General features: G+C 42.4%; 1 protein-coding gene across 1 annotated transcript; it reads left to right on the top strand.

Annotated features, from left to right (window-relative positions):
- Nucleotides 1-5,911: 5,911 nt before the first annotated feature.
- LOC148102763 (uncharacterized) lies at nucleotides 5,912-9,895 on the top strand. The gene is made up of 4 exons (XM_087840779.1): nucleotides 5,912-6,343; nucleotides 6,482-6,733; nucleotides 9,178-9,267; nucleotides 9,438-9,895. The coding sequence occupies exons 1-4, from the start codon at nucleotides 6,214-6,216 to the stop codon at nucleotides 9,695-9,697; spliced, it is 732 nt and encodes a 243-aa protein (XP_087696905.1). The 5' UTR covers nucleotides 5,912-6,213; the 3' UTR covers nucleotides 9,698-9,895.
- Nucleotides 9,896-15,781: the final 5,886 nt, after the last annotated feature.

Genomic DNA, 15,781 nt, shown 5'->3' with positions numbered 1-15,781 from the left:
AATGACCAAAGAAAAAGTGGAAAACAGTTAAACATGAGAGGTTTTTGGACAAAGTTTGTGTTTTTTCCATTGTTTAAGCACTGCTTCCAGCCAAGAGTGATACCATATATGCCCTATAGCTGCAGAAAAGGCTAACATTGTTATCTTTTTACAAAAAAACCCCAGCTGAATATGAGAGGTTTTTGGACCAATTTTGTGTTCTCCATTCTTTAAGCACCAGTTTGAGCACCGTTTAAGCACCGGCACTGTTTCAAAAGTACCGGTTTGGCACCGGTATCGGATAAAACCTAAACGATACCCATCCCTAGTCCTGAGTCTGTCTGCAGTTCTGATTCCTGCTTATTATACAGAAATTACTAAACATGTTTCCAATTAATATGCCATAAATATAAGCACAATGTTTACATTATTGCTTTTAAGCAAAGCAGAATGCTGAGAACTTAAGATAAAATCAATTCAAGCTTTATAATATGGTAATACTATCCTATAATGCTAAAACATCAGCCACTATTACCTCATTATCGTGAGGTTATTAGCTGATTTTCAGTCAGTATTATCCAGTCAAATCAGTATAATATTACTCACCTGTAACCACTAATATTATATTACTCGAAAATTCCCTGGTAATTACTTCTTGGTTCTACCTTCTTACCCCACTTTTACCTTATTATTACTGAGCTGTAACAGAAAGTGCTACAATAGTTTGATAACACACAAGTTCTTCCATTGATAAGCTGTTTGTTTATTTCCATGAAATCAAATGTGTCTTACTGTTTATTAGTGAAAAATGAAAAAGCATTTGAGCAAGATATTTTTGAAACAGCTGATAACTACAGACACATACAGGTCAATATATAATTTCCCAATCTGACTTTTTAACATTCACAGTCATAAGACTTTATAAAACTATAGGCCCCATGCACTCTTGTTTAAAAGGGCTTCAATCTCTTCTGTGCAGTAGCTGGAAACTCAAACTGAAAGCAGCTGACTTGTTTACAGGCCTTTTTGTATTTCTTTACATTGGTTTCTGTTTTCCACTTTTATCTGGTCATTCTATGGACTTGTTTTGCATTTCTTCACAGTAATTTTTGGTTCATGTTTCTCTGTTTCCTAAACTCTTACATTTGTATAAGAGGAATTAGTAATTTAATTTGTTGTAGAGAGAAAGGATACTTTAAAAGCTGACAGTAACAACATATTTGACTTCAGAATGAACTTCTTTGTTCAATATTGTTATCTACCGTGAAGTGTGAGGTCAGGACCCAAATGAAGCCCTCAGGCTACGTCCACACTAGCCCGGATAGATTAGAAAATCATCATCTGAAAATCATCTGAAAATGCCCCGCGTCCACACTAGCGTTTTCAGTCGTTTTCACAGAGTTGTGCGTCCACATTGAAACAGCCGAAAACGCTTACGTTCCAGTACTGTGCATGCATGAAACGCAAGAAGATTTGACCTGCCTCATTTCTGTCTGCCGCTTATTTACTTTCCGGCTCTTTGAAACGTCACGGCAGAATGTTGAGGAAAAACAGCAAGTTTTTTAAATGAACTAACAATGAGGTGGAGTTGTTGCTGCAAGTAACACAAAAGTACAAAGTTGCAAAAGCGAGTGAGAGTTAAAGAATTTGAAGAAAAGCTATCTGGAGCATGTAGGGGAGACCGGGGATAGTTGTAACGTGGGTCAGTTGTAACACTTCCAATTTCTCCAATCAGGGCTAAGTTTCAAATGATGTGACTCATCCTGTGCATGCCCAATTCAGAACTGCTATCACATGTGAAAAATTAGCACATTTTTTCAAACACAGACAATTTTACACGAAAAAAAGTAATTTGTATGCCAAAAAGTAAGTTTTTCTACTTTATTTCAATTTCTAATAGCATTATCTGCTTTGCAGTTAAACTCATCAAACCTAAATTATGTTATTTGTATGTCTATGGGGATATATTCTGTGTAGGTCTTTAGTGCTAATGTTTTAGCCGTTGGCTGTAATGTTAGCTAGTTCATGGCTATAGGAGTCTGGGTCAGTTGTAACAGCAACAGTCTGGGTTAGTTGTAACAATAATGCAGATGTTACAACTTACCACACTATTACTTTAACTTATATTAAACAAGTTGGGGAAACGACATCAGCAGAGAGAGGTTCACTGGTCGCTTTTGTATATGCGGTTAATTTCCATTGGCAACACAATTCCTCCACTGTTCCCACACATACATTATGCAGACCACTGTGTCAGAGATGGACCAGTAGAAAGTATTGGTAATGGAAATAAATCAGGAGGGTGCAAGAAACAGATTTCCTCATCTTTCTGAAGCACTTTGCAAACCACACCAAGGTAAGCTATGAAAAAATGTAATGGAATTGCGATGCTGGTGAACAACTACATTTTTTCAGCTTCATTGTTATGTTCAAAATTGGTGCAAGAGTTGTAGGTTATAATGCCCACTCAGCCAATGAGGCCAAACTCAAGGAAGACCAACCAAAATTAATGAAATATTCAGTTGCAGAAAATTCCATAATTTGTCTTTTTTGGGGGGTTGGAATATGTTCAAAAGCTAGATTTCTGCATTCTGTCACACACACACACAGCTACATAAATGGCTCTAAGTGCATTCATGTGTTGAATAAACAAAGATTACATGTTAATGTTTTGTTAGTACCCTTATTTCATTGTGTTACATTTCACCCCAGGATATGTTACAACTAACCCAGACTATGGGGTTAATTGTAACATTTCACTCTTTGTGTTTGAGACCATACCATGCAATGGGTAATTGTGCTGCAGAGAAAATAGCTGCACTATTTAATAGCCGAGACATGTAAATACTTTGCATTACATTTTGAATCCACTACCTTAAAAGAGCTCCAATTTACAGACAGAAATGTCAAAAATGTTACAACTATCCCCGGTCTCCCCTACAGATTGATATTAATCTTTAATAGGGCTGTCAAAATTCAGAGCAACCAAAACAACTGCTGGATAATGCCCGCTATCTTAATTTAATTGGTCACATGACTTTCATATCACTGACATGCGTCATCGTTTAAGAAAGTCTGCGTTTTTGGTGTCCACACTGCCACGAGAAAGCACCGCTTCCAAATGTATGCGTTTTCGAGAGCGTTTTCCATCAGCGAAAACGCTGTCTCAGTGTGATTGGGAGGCCAAAACGGAAAGAAATTAATGCATTTTCAAACGCATTAGTGCGGACGTAGCTACGTCCACACGTACACAGGTATTTTTAAAAATGGAGATTTTCCGTTTTCTTTTTTTTTTTAATCCCATCCACACGTAAACGCAAAAATTAAGGAAAACACTGCTAGGAACATGCCAAAGCAACAGGTGGCAATATATTCCTAACTATGCAGAAATGTTGGCTAAGCAGTAGTCTAGAAGCCTAGGTGGGAAAGAGTAAACAGATGGCGCATAGAAGCAGAACTGAGTCGTATGTGTGGAGGGACAGAAACTGTGTGTTTACAGTGGCTTGCAAAAGTATTCGGCCCCTTTCCCACATTTTGTCACATTACAGCCACAAACATGAATCAATTTTATTGGAATTCCACGCGAAAGACCAATAAAAAGTGGTGTACACGTGAGAAGTGGAACGAAAATCATACATGAATCCAAACATTTTTGGAACATTGCCTGATGAGTGCTAATGACTAAATAGAGTGCACCTGTGTGCTTCCGTAACTGGATACCCAGCAAGATTGCCAGTCTTCTAGCTTGCTTACTTGCCACAAGTGCAGTGTGCCACCTACCAATAAAAAGGAAAAAATAATCTGCATATTTCCACGAGAGAAATCCCACGCCTGGACCGTCATTGTTCGCCGCCATGATTCTAGCCTACGTCACAGCGTCATGTGCGCTTTTTGTTGTAAGATTCAGATAATTATCTTTTAAAAGCTAGATATTTTAAATGAGAATAAGAAAAAAAAAGTACTTCTTTGTGCCCCCCTCTCCCTGTTAAATGTTTTTTGTGATGTTTCCCTTTTTATTGTTAAATAGTTAAAACTCAGGACATAATTAAGAGAAATAATTTATTTATAATTAACTTAAAAATGCTTTATTATTGTGGCGGGTCGTGGTCTGCGATGCCGCTGCAGGTGAGATGGACTCACCTTCACGGCATCTACAATCTTCTACAATCATCTACAAAAGGGCGATCGTGGCTCAAGAGTTGGGAGTTCGCCTTGTAATCGGAAGGTTGCCGGTTCGAGCCCCGGCTCGGACAGTCTCGGTCGTTGTGTCCTTGGGCAAGACACTTCACCTACCGCCTACTGGTGTTGGCCAGAAGGGCCGATGGCGCGATATGGCAGCCTCGCTTCTGTCAGTCTGCCCCAGGCAGACTGTGGCTACAACTGTAGCTTGCCTCCACCAGTGTGTGAATGTGAGAGTGAATGGGTGGATGACTGGACGTGTAAAAGCGCTTTAGGGTCCCTAGGCGGGACTAGTAAAAGCGCTATACAAATACAGGCCATTTACCATTTACCATTTACAATGATGCCTCGCCGGCTTAAAACCTGTGCGCTGCACAAGCAGCGCACCTGTGAGCTGCACAGGTGCACAAGCAGCGTTGATGTGCACAGCTGGCAGCGGGAGAGCTGCAGCCGTTGAATGTACTGGCACAGCACCCGGCTCTTTCGGCTCGGCTCCGAACCGGCTCTTCAGGTTGTTTTGTTGCTTTAATTATTTAATCATTAACAATAATATAAAATTATGCAGAAAAGGAATTACTAATGTAAAAAAAAGTGGTTTTATTTATATATGTTTATATATGGCCCCTAGAGACAAAGCACGTACAAACTCTAATGCATATACAAACTCCAAAAAGCACATACAAACTCCAAAACACATTTCTAGCGTTAACTGAACTTCCAAAACAGAGCTACCCAGATCACTTAAATTACACAATTGAAAGCATGTGTGTATTGTTTGTGTATTTATAGACAAGCACTCATATTTATTCAAATAATTAAAAAAAAAATTAATTTACCTGTTACTACCACACACCAAATCCGGTTGTTGATACTTCCTGGCTTGTGTAGCCACTAGGTAACAAAAGCTCAACACTGCGCCCTAGCATCCTGGAGCACTTCTGTTGTCTTTTGTACGTGATTCTGAGTTTGTACGTGCTTCTTAGTTTTTACGTGTTTTGTAGTTTGTACGTGCTTCTGAGTTTTTACGTGTTTTGGAGTTTGTACATGCTTCGGGGTTTGTAAGTGCGTCTGAGTTTTTATGCATTTTGGAGTTTGTACATGCTTAGGAGTTTGTACGTGTTTTGGAGTTTGTACGTGCTTTTTCTCTAAGGGCCACCATAAATATACTTTATTTATTCACTCCACATAAAATGTAATAAATAAATCATATAATACAAAGAACAACTATTTACATTTTAGACTTTTAACTATTTAAATTTTCAGCTTTTTCCTTTTAAACAAATTTAACGTGAAACAACACAAAACACTGCAAACCACAACACAATTAAATATAAATTAAAATATTAAAACAAAAAGAAGATGCACATTCTCTGTCATATGGGCCTGCATGATTTCTGAATCCTTTATCATCTGCAATTGAAAATAGTGGATGATTACTATACCTTTCTAATGTGACGTTGTTGTCCCTCACTCTCTTTCTCTCTGGCTCTGTTCCTGTGCTACTGCAAGTGTAACTTAACGCCCCTCCCCCCTCTGCCCAGCGCAAAGTACAGGCCGCGCATGCGGAGTTTAGCGGAAAAAAGGGCGAGAGAGAGGGTGAGAGAAAGAAAAAAAAAAACCTCACGGCTCCCAATAAGGAGCCGGCTCGCGTCGTTCACTTCAAAGAGCTGGCTCTAACGGTGTGTTCACACCGAACGCGATGGACGCGAATAGAGCGTCAGGTTTACATGTAAAGTCAATGGAAAAGCGCGATGACGCGCGATTGCGGGTCCCGCGAAAATTCGGAAGCAGATTTGCGTCGCGAAAACGCCAAAACGCGTGAAACGCGCGTCAGTGTAGCGCGTCTGGCGCGTTTGACTCGCGAATAAAACCACGCGCGTGAGTTTTTGTGTTGCATTTTGTGCATACGCGCGTTTCGCGTCTACCGCTCGAGTTGGAAAAATCTGAACTCCAGCGTCAAATCGCGCCGCGACAACCAATCAGGAGCCTGGTGACGTGGCTCTGACCTAGGTCAAAGGGGCAGATCCAGCCAAAGCCCTTCATTCTTCATTCAGCATGGAGGAAAAGCTAATCAGTGCCGTGGCTAATCACCCGGAGCTGTACGATGCTAGCTACTACTTTTACCGAGACAGGAATAAAAAGGACCTAGCTTGGAGACACATAAGTGAGGAGATCGGGCAACCTGGTAAGTTCATTCCTTCTTTTTAATTTTCAGACTGACCCGATGAACCCGCGCAAAAGCTAGCAAGCCCGCCTACTGTCCCGCTATTTTCCCACTGATGTACAAATACCTTTCCGCTAACAAGATAATGCGTTTATTCAGAGGACATCTGCAGGAGAAAGTGGAAGAGCCTCAGGGACACATATAATAAGGAGAAGAAGGCAGAGAAGGAGAAGAGGAGTGGGTCTGCAGCAGGATCGGGGAGAAAATGGAAGTTCTTCGCGGTCATGGGGTTTCTGGACCCCTTCCTCACCCCGCGGGAGACTAGCGGAAATATGGTGCGGACCGTGGAGAACTTCTCCCCCGAGGACCAGGGACAGCCCGAAGAGGCAGCAGGGGAGTGTCAGTCAGAAGGTATGTTTACATTGAGTTAATGTAGGCAGTTAATTTATGCGTGTTGTCATACAGGAACATATTTTGTTTATTAATAAACAGTATACAGTAGTCCCGCTGTTCATCCGTCCCTGCCTCGCCTTTTCGTTGATTTTTTTTATTGCACCGTACAGCTTTCAACGATGCGCATTGCATTCTGCAGCCCAAATGACAAATCTCCTCCGTGTCGTGTCTCCTGCGCTTGCCAAACTTATCATGTTTGGTTTTGATAACCATCACGTCCAATAGAAAAAAACAGCACAAAAACACTCATAACTATGACCCTCATTCGGAAATACACACCTGCACCGGGAGCAAAAAAGGCGCACAAAAGTGGCGCCGCAGACGGAGAAAAAGCGCGGCATAATACTTTTACGTTTTAAAATCGACAAAGGTTTTCACTTTGAGAATCAACTTGTGAGAACTGTGACTACTGTTCATGTGCTGCAATAAATGAGAGACCACTGTATATAATAATAAGTATATAAGTATTAGGGGTGCAACGATACTCGTATCGATATCGAACCGTTCGATACAGTGCTTTCGGTTCGGTACGCATATGTATCGAACGATACAACATTTTTAATTTATTTTATCAACTTTCCTTCTGACGATGCTGTCTGTGTTGAGCGCTCAGTGGATCTGCGCTCGACAGTGCAGCCTAGGCGGAGTAGTCGAACACAGATTCACTGAGCGCAGGGCAAGCTAGCTAGACAGAAGTTAAGCTCGTTGCAACATGGCAAATTGAACCTCCCCCACCCTCATTCAGATCTGGCGTTTGGAACTATTTTGGTTTTCATGTGACGTATGACCCTGAAGGTAAGCACGTCATGGACAAAAGTAAAACAGTATGTTGGATGTGCCAGCAATGCTCAATTGGTGGGAACTAGTGTGTTAGCGCAGTTAGCTCGTTAATGTGTTGACGTCTTCCAGCCCCACTCATGAGGCGATCCGCGGTAGCTCGTTAACGGAGATTTGCCATGTTGTGACCTTAACGTCATTTCAGATTAACGCTGACAGCACTAGTGGGAACACAACCAATATGACTGCACATTTACTCCGACATCATCCTAGTGCAAAGACAAGTGGAAGCAGACAAAAACAAGCACGCATGCTACAAACTTTACCCGAGTCATTTAGACAGCCGTTAGCACATGATTCTCCTTATGGGGACCTGATATGTTTAATATGCTGCTGAGAATATAGCCCAGAAGAAGCGTATAGTATAGCTTTTATTTTGGAAAGAGACATTTCTCCATAATAAACTCTCTTTTCCAAAGATGAGTGATTCCTCAATCAGATACAGGGCTCGCAAAATCGCTAGCCCGATGTCCTGGGGCTTTTTTCCAGTCGGGCTACCAAAATCTATCTCTGCCCTGCCCGTCGGCCTATCGTAGGAAGGAAAAATATATGTCAATGCTTTTGCATTCTTTCGGAAATGTAGCTGGGTAATTATGTCATTGGCATCGGTGAGCCACTGTCAATATGTGACATACTGAAATCGCGTTTGAATTTGCGCTTGTTTTTTGCTTTCACTTTGCAATCGCGTGAACTGTGTATAGAAAGCGACAGTACTGATTGGTGAGTGATGATAATTTGCGCACCAATTCCTCTGACATCGTCTTATCAATCGTTAGCTTACTATGCAAACATGACAAGTGAAATCTCCTGCAGCTTAAACATGTGAGAGGTTGATCGCGCAGAGAATCGCTGAGCATTATGTGAGTGCGTGTGTAAAAGCAGCAGGATATATATTTTAGTTCTGCTGAGCCAAATAAGACAGGTCAGGGTGAAGAAGTGACAAAACGGAAAAGTTATGACAAATCAGACTATAAGGCAAAAAGAAAGTGCAGCTTTATGGTTTCATGGACAAAAGAATTTCTGTGGCTGCAATATGACGAGCTAAATAACCAGGGCTGCACATAAGTGGTCCGCAGGTGCGCATTCGCTGTCAAAATAAAAACCCGCACAAGATAAGAAGTTGCAACGCGTGTTTGCGTACATAAGATTTTAAGGAAGAGGACAGACATTTGTTTAGAACTCTTAAAGATGTCGAAGAAGCTCCTTTAAGCAATTACTGTGATGTTCCTCCACCTCCAAAGAAATGTTAGAAGGAGTCTGAACCACAAAAGAAGCGCGTATTCTCGGAAAAGTGGTTGCAGGAGGTGAGCTAGCTTCAAACAAATGATGAACGCACAGAGATGTGGTGCAGAATGTGCCGTGAAAATTTAATAAATGACAAATTAATAAAAAGGCATGAACATTTTTTTTGTATCGAAAAAATATCGAACCGTGACACCAAAGTATCGAACCGAACCGAACCGTGAATTTTGTTGTATCGTTGCACCCCTAATAAGTATATAATAATATAATATTCTCTATGACTGTTGTTTTCAACCTGTTAACATTTAATATTGTCTTCATAGAGTCAAGTAATCATGCAGCAGAGTCCTCAGCTGTCTCTTCTCCTGGCTCTCCAGTTCCTGGTCCCTCAGCTCCTGCTGCTGCACCCACAGGTATGAACATCAAGCACTGACAGCTTTTTACTTGCTTGGATTCCCTTGTGATCACCTTTACTAAATATCTACAACCAATCTGTTTATATCCTGTTTTTTTCAATTTTGAAAATGAAAATCTAGTAGCATCCTTCTCATTACTTTGTGTTGTTTTGTGCTGTGTTTTACAGGCCCACAGAGGAGGACAGCTCGAAGGCGGGCGAGGGACGGGTCCCAGGACGGTCCATCGGCGGTGGAGCTGGCCATCCTGGAGTCCCTAAAGAGGCCACGCCCGTCTCCAACTGAACATTTCCTCCTCGGCCTTGTTCCTGCTCTGGAGAGCATGCCGCCTCAGACACGAGAATTCGTGAAATTTCAAATTTATAAATTAGTTTTTGAAAACAGCACAGCTGTGTTAAATTTGGAAACATTGGACCCTAATGATCAGTAGTTTTCTGATGAGGCAGCAGCTCTCCAGGGCAGAAACAATGTTCTTATTTTTCTCCTCCTTCTCCCTGAGGCTCTTCCACTCCAAGCTGGGTCCTTTTTATTCCTGTCTCTCTGTAAATAGTTAAATTTCATATATTTATGATAAATGTTTTTGTTAATGAATTTATATTTTTTCAAATAAACATTTATAATGACAAAATGTCTCTGTTCTACTACACAGCAAATATTGGCACCCGACTTGACACAAGTAGAATTTATTTCATATTATACTAATGACAAAACATACTAATACAGTGGGATGCAAAAGTTTGGGCAACATTGTGAAAAGTAATTATTTTCTTGTACAAATCATTGGTTGTCACAATAAAAATAGTCAAATATATCATATAGGAGACACACACAGTGATATTTGAGAAGTGAAATGCAGTTTACAGAAAGTGTGCAATAAGTGTTTAAATCAAGCAGGTGCATAAATTGGCGACAAAAAAAGAGAAATGAAATAAATATTTAGTGTATATCAATGTGTGTGTCTCCTATATGATATATGTAAGTGACATTTTTCATTGTAACAGCGATTCATACAGGAAAATAATGACTATTAATAATGTTGCCCAAACTTTTGCACCACACTGTATATAGGAACATAGTGAAGACAAGTTACTTAAGAGAGTAAAAAGAGGTTAGTTTATTTTGGAGTAGAGCTCCATTTATTAAGAAAAATTTAAAAAGACAGGAACACTCTTTAGAGGTTTGTGGGTGGCTCTTAAAAGAGCCGTTGTGGGGAAGTCACTCGGACTTCAAACAGGCTACTCCTTTGGTTGCCAAGACACAGCTCCCTCCGCCGAGAAGTGAGCCATGAATTTCTCCCTCACCAGGACAGCCTCTCTGGAGGAGTTGTTTGCTGCCATACGACCCAGGCCTTGCAACGGCTCCACCACAGCAGGTGCCACACCCCTCACAGCAGGTGCCCCTCTCTCATCCACACAGCGCAGAAAATTGTGGAGAACACACGTCGCCTTCACACACTTCTCCGCAATTTCAGGACGGAAATCCATGGAGCGCCGATACAACCTCCACTGTGAGGAGAGGATACCGAAGGCACCCTCCACTATCATCCTGGCCCTGGAAAGGCGATAGTTAAAGATCCTCTTCTCTAAAGGGAGGAGGCGTCCAGGGAAAGGCCTCATGAGCTCACGCCGCAGCGGGAACGCTTCATCAGCCACAAAGACATGGGGCTGGGCTCCACGGTGTTCTCCACCGGGTAGAGGCTGGTCAGGAGGCAGATGGAGAGTCCCAGCCCGAAGAGCCTGACCAAAGGTGGAGTTGGCCAGAATACCACCATCGCTGGTCCTCCCGTACCCCCCAACATCAATGACGCGGAAGCGATGCTCTGCATCCACAACCGCAAGGAGAACAATGGAAAAAGTTCCCTTGTAGTTGTGGAACATGGATCCTGAGTTGGGGGGTGCCTTCGTCTGGACGTGCTTCCCATCCAGAGCTCCACAGCAGAGAGGGAAGTTCCAGCGTTCCTGGAATCCCTCTGCGATGGACCGCCAGTCTTCAGTTGAAGGCACAGCCATGAAATCGTCCACTAGACAGTCCCAGATGGCCGTCGCTACCTGGGGGATGATCTGGCTCACAGTGGACACACCAACTCGAAAACTGAACGCAATGGTCCTGAAGGAGTCCCCGGTGGCAAGGAACCTGGACAAAATTGTTTAAAATGAGTATTATGTGTACTGCAGTTACAAAATACATTATTGAAATTACAAAATTACAAATTACAAAACATAAATCTTACATAAAACATTTTGTAATTATAAGGATAATTACATGATATATATTAGATATAATCTAAAACAGTCTGCGGGGATTATATACAAATATTCAACTATCCCAGAATTAAACCAGGTCTAAATAAAAAGGAGTGAGTATCACTACAAAGGTTAACTCAGTGGTCCTAATGCTACAGTTTGATATCAGCAAACACCGAGCGCATACATTGATATGACACCACAGCCATGCTATCATTGCAAACACTGATAACAGCATAAATCGAATTAAATCGGGACTTGATGAGACCTTCTGAGTATCACTAGAAATATTATAAACAGTCGTCTCCGTACCACAGTTTGCTATCAGTAAACACCGAGCATTCACTGTTAGCATAGCACATCCACGTTAGCAGTGTATAAATGGATAGTTTAGCATATATTAGCACAGGTATCAATAAAGGACTACCATATTAAATACTTTTACTAACCTCAGGCAGATGGACAGGCGCTCTGCAGGTGGGATTGAGCGCCTGTAGTTGGTGTCTAGGCGGGCGATTCTGGGACCGACGCGGGAAAGCAGGTCCTCAAACTGGCCGAGTGAAAGACGGTGATATCGCTGAAATCGGCCGTCATCCAGGCGCAGCTCCTGGAGCAAATGGTGAAACTCACCAAACTGCTCACGCCTCTGGAGGACCTGATGGACCCAGGTACGGCGAGGACGTCTTGTACGCCGCTGCTCTGCTCTCCACAGTATATAGAGAAGGGAGACTCTCTCTTCAAGCGCTAACTCGACAGCTGCCATCTTGCAAAGATACCGGTCTGGCACAACTTCCTCCCACATCCCTCCCACATTTCCGGTTCACGCGCGTCAAAATATGATATTTTGACGCGCGATGGATTTTTCTTGGACACGCGTTGAGGCGCGAATGTGCACGCGTCAAATTAGGGGCGTTTGGGGCGTTTTTGTTCGCGTCCATCGCGTTCGGTGTGAACACACCATGCGAGCCATTTCGTTCGCGAACGACCCATCACTACTGTAAGGGTGGACAGTGCGCGGCTCGGGGTGAGCCGGAGGCTGGCGCGCCAGCGGGACCTGCCAAGCTGGAGACGGAGGTCGAGGTGTGCGGGGGTCGTGCCACGCCCGAGGGCGGCGTGCTGTCCGCTTCGGCCTCCTCCAACAGAGGCCGGCACACTGCAAGGTCCTGCGTGCCGGCCGTCTGCCCAGCTGCCAGTGAGCCCCGGCTCACTTCCATGCCTGCTGCTTCCACAAGCAGCGGCGGCTCCGGGGCTTCCGCTGGAGGCGAGTAGGTTCGGTCGGATGACTCCCTGGCCTGAAGCGGGCGATGGGGGTATGTGGCGGGGCGTGTTCTGCGATGCCGCTGCAGGTGTGGTGGTAGTGATGTGTACGGCTGGCAGCGGGAGAGCTGCAGCCGTTGAATATACTGTTACAGCAACCGTGTGATTATTATAAGAATAAATGAGACTGCGAAGCATGAAAATGCCATCGGATCTGGCGATCTTTTTTTTTTTTTTTTTTTGAAAAATCCTAAACAGTATTTGTTTTAATACTGTTGATAAACTATAATACAAAAATTACAATTAAAATTCTCAACAACAAAAACAACTGGTAAAAATATGATTAATATGTAAACAACTTAAAAAAAAACCAAACTGTCTAAGTCACGTGAGGTGACAGCGCAACACCGAAACATAAGAGTGGGGGAGAAAGAGCAAAGTGTGCCTGCTCTTTGCTGACACAGGAGCGGCGAGTCCAGCGACCTGGCTGTTTCGTCTTTGCGGAAAGCGCAGCGTTGTAAATGAGCAGAACTCTGTTGGCAGAGGTATGAAAATGCGCAGGAAAATTTGACGTGCATGGTAAACTTCGTCGACGATATTTAGGGAGGAATAAACACACATCAGCCTTCGGCCATTTTTGATGAACGCGTACGCCCCCTAGAGCGCGCTAACTTTATTAACAGCCACACAAATGTAAACCACACATCAAACATAAATGAACCATTTGACTGTCTCCATAATTGAGAGCATTTTCTCTTCTTATGTCAACACCCCCACTTGCTCTCATATTATGATGTTCTTAAGTAAACAAAGAAAACAAACAAACAAAGGGTTTCTTCCTCAGTACTGTATACATGTCTGTATACCATGTTAATGCCCAAACATAAACTTCTCAAACTTAACTTTTGTTGCAGGTTTTGTCATTACATCTGCAACCATCTCTTCTGTTGAACAATAATCCAGAGTTATTTTTCCTGCACTCACAGTTGACCTCACAAAGTGGTACTTTGTTTACATCTCTGTCTCGTCACAGGATTCTTCGCCAACGCAATTGCACCCTGATTATCTTCATGAACTTTTGGCGGTGCATATTTTTTTCCATCGATACCTTGTAACAGTTGCATTAGGTACAAAACTTCTTGTAGGGTTGCAGCTAAAGCCATGTACTCAGCTTCACAGGTAGATAATGCAACAGTAGGTTGCCTTTTGGTTTTCCATGAGATTAAAGGACCATCTACAGACAAGCTTATGCAATAACCAGTTGTACTCCGTCTGTTTGTTACATCAGCTGCCCAATCAGCATCGCTGTATGCCCACAACCTCAGTTCTTTGTTGTCACATCTCCTGTAACACAGTTCTTTCTCGGTTGTCCCTTTCAGATACCTCATTACATGTTTTACTGTAGTCCATTGGTCTTCAGTTGGCTCAGTAAAGTACTGTGAAAGTTTACTGACTATAAAACTCAAGTCTGGTCTTGTGCATGTAGCCAAATAGATCAGACTACCAACTGCCTCTCTGTACCTTTTGACATCACTCATCCTTTCTGCATCATCAGCATAGTTCAGTTTTTGCTCACAAGGTGTCTGTCTTTCTTTACAATCCTGCATGTTGAATCTTTCAAGTATTTTTTCCACATATTGTTTTTGTGACATTTTTACACAGTTATAACTCTGGTCAAAATCTATACCAATGAAATGTCTCAGTTTACCCAAATCCTTCATTTTGAATTTTGCTGCAAGCATTTTCTTCACAACAGTTAGTTCACTTTCATCACTAGCAGCAATGATCAGGTCATCTACCCATACAATCAGAATCACCTTCTTATTTTCTGTCATTTTTGTGTAAACACAATGGTCAGCGGGATTCTGCACAAAGTTGTTCTCACTCAGATATTCATGCAACAACTTGTTCCAATTTCAGCCTGATTGTTTTAGCCCATATAGTGACTTTTTCAGCTTGCACACCAGTTTTTCATTTGTGTCGGATTTTACCTCATAGCCCTCTGGTTGTTCCATGAATACCTCACAATCTATTGGTGCGTGAAGATAGGCAGCTTTAACATCCATCTGATGTAAAAGCATGTTTTCTTGTGCTGCCTTTTGCATCAACACTCTGATACTAGTCAGGTTAGCAGTAGGGGAAAATGTTTCTTCATAATCCACACCTATCCTCTGACTATATCCTTTAGCAACATAACGTGCCTTGTACTTCTCAGATCCATCAACATTGTTTTGACTGCGTACACCCATCTACCCCCCACTGTCTTCTTACCCTCAGGCAAAGTGGTTAAGGTAAATGTGTCATTTTCTCTTAGTGATTGCATCTCTTCATCCATTGCACTGACCCATTTCTCTGAGTTAGATGAAGTTATTGCTTCCTTGAATGTTTGGGGGATGTTACACATTGCTCTGTAACAATAATCCATGTTTGTGAGTACTTGATCACAATCCTCCTTATCAGTAACATATTCACTTAAGTACCCAGGCCTCTTTCTCACTCTGGAAGGATACCTTGCAGCCTCGCAGTCGAGTTCGTTCTCCTGTGACTGGCTGCTCATCTCAGACATGCTTACTGGGATCTGTTCCTGAGTATCTGTGTGTTCTGTACTCACATCAGTCTGTTCTCTGGTCTTGGTGAACCTGTTTGGTGTCTCAAAGTCACCCTCATCATCTGGCACCTTGTCAGTCTGTGTTTGTCTCTCTACTCTTGTTTTGGTCTCAAACTTCACCAGTCTATGCTTCTGTACTTTCTCACTGTCTGGGTAGTAGACCATATAAGCTGGACTGTTCTTGTCATATCCAACAAAAATTCCTTTCTCACACCTTGAGTCTAGTTTTCTCTTGTTCTGCCTGTAGGCATAACACACTGACCCAAATGTCTGCATCCTGGAAAGGTTTGGCCTTCTTCCTGTCAGCATTAGATATGGTGTCTGTTCTGTGCGTCTGTTAAAACATCTATTCCTCACTACAGCTGCTGTTTGCACTGCGTAAGTCCACAACTCTTTAGGTAACTGT

The sequence above is a fragment of the Neolamprologus brichardi genome, chromosome 5, assembly GCF_056152115.1.
Source record: "Neolamprologus brichardi isolate AB-2024 chromosome 5, ASM5615211v1, whole genome shotgun sequence".
NCBI classification, from domain to species: Eukaryota; Metazoa; Chordata; class Actinopteri; order Cichliformes; family Cichlidae; genus Neolamprologus; species Neolamprologus brichardi.
Note: the sequence above shows the minus strand (reverse complement) of the source record. Positions and strands in the feature narration are given on the sequence as shown.

Coding starts and splice junctions, on each gene's coding strand:
- LOC148102763 (XM_087840779.1), top strand. CDS start 6,214: ATGGAGGAAAAGCTAATCAGTGCCGTGGCTAATCACCCGGAGCTGTAC. Junction 6,734..9,177: donor AGGGGAGTGTCAGTCAGAAG/GTATGTTTACAT, acceptor TTGTCTTCATAG/AGTCAAGTAATCATGCAGCA. Junction 9,268..9,437: donor TCCTGCTGCTGCACCCACAG/GTATGAACATCA, acceptor TGTGTTTTACAG/GCCCACAGAGGAGGACAGCT.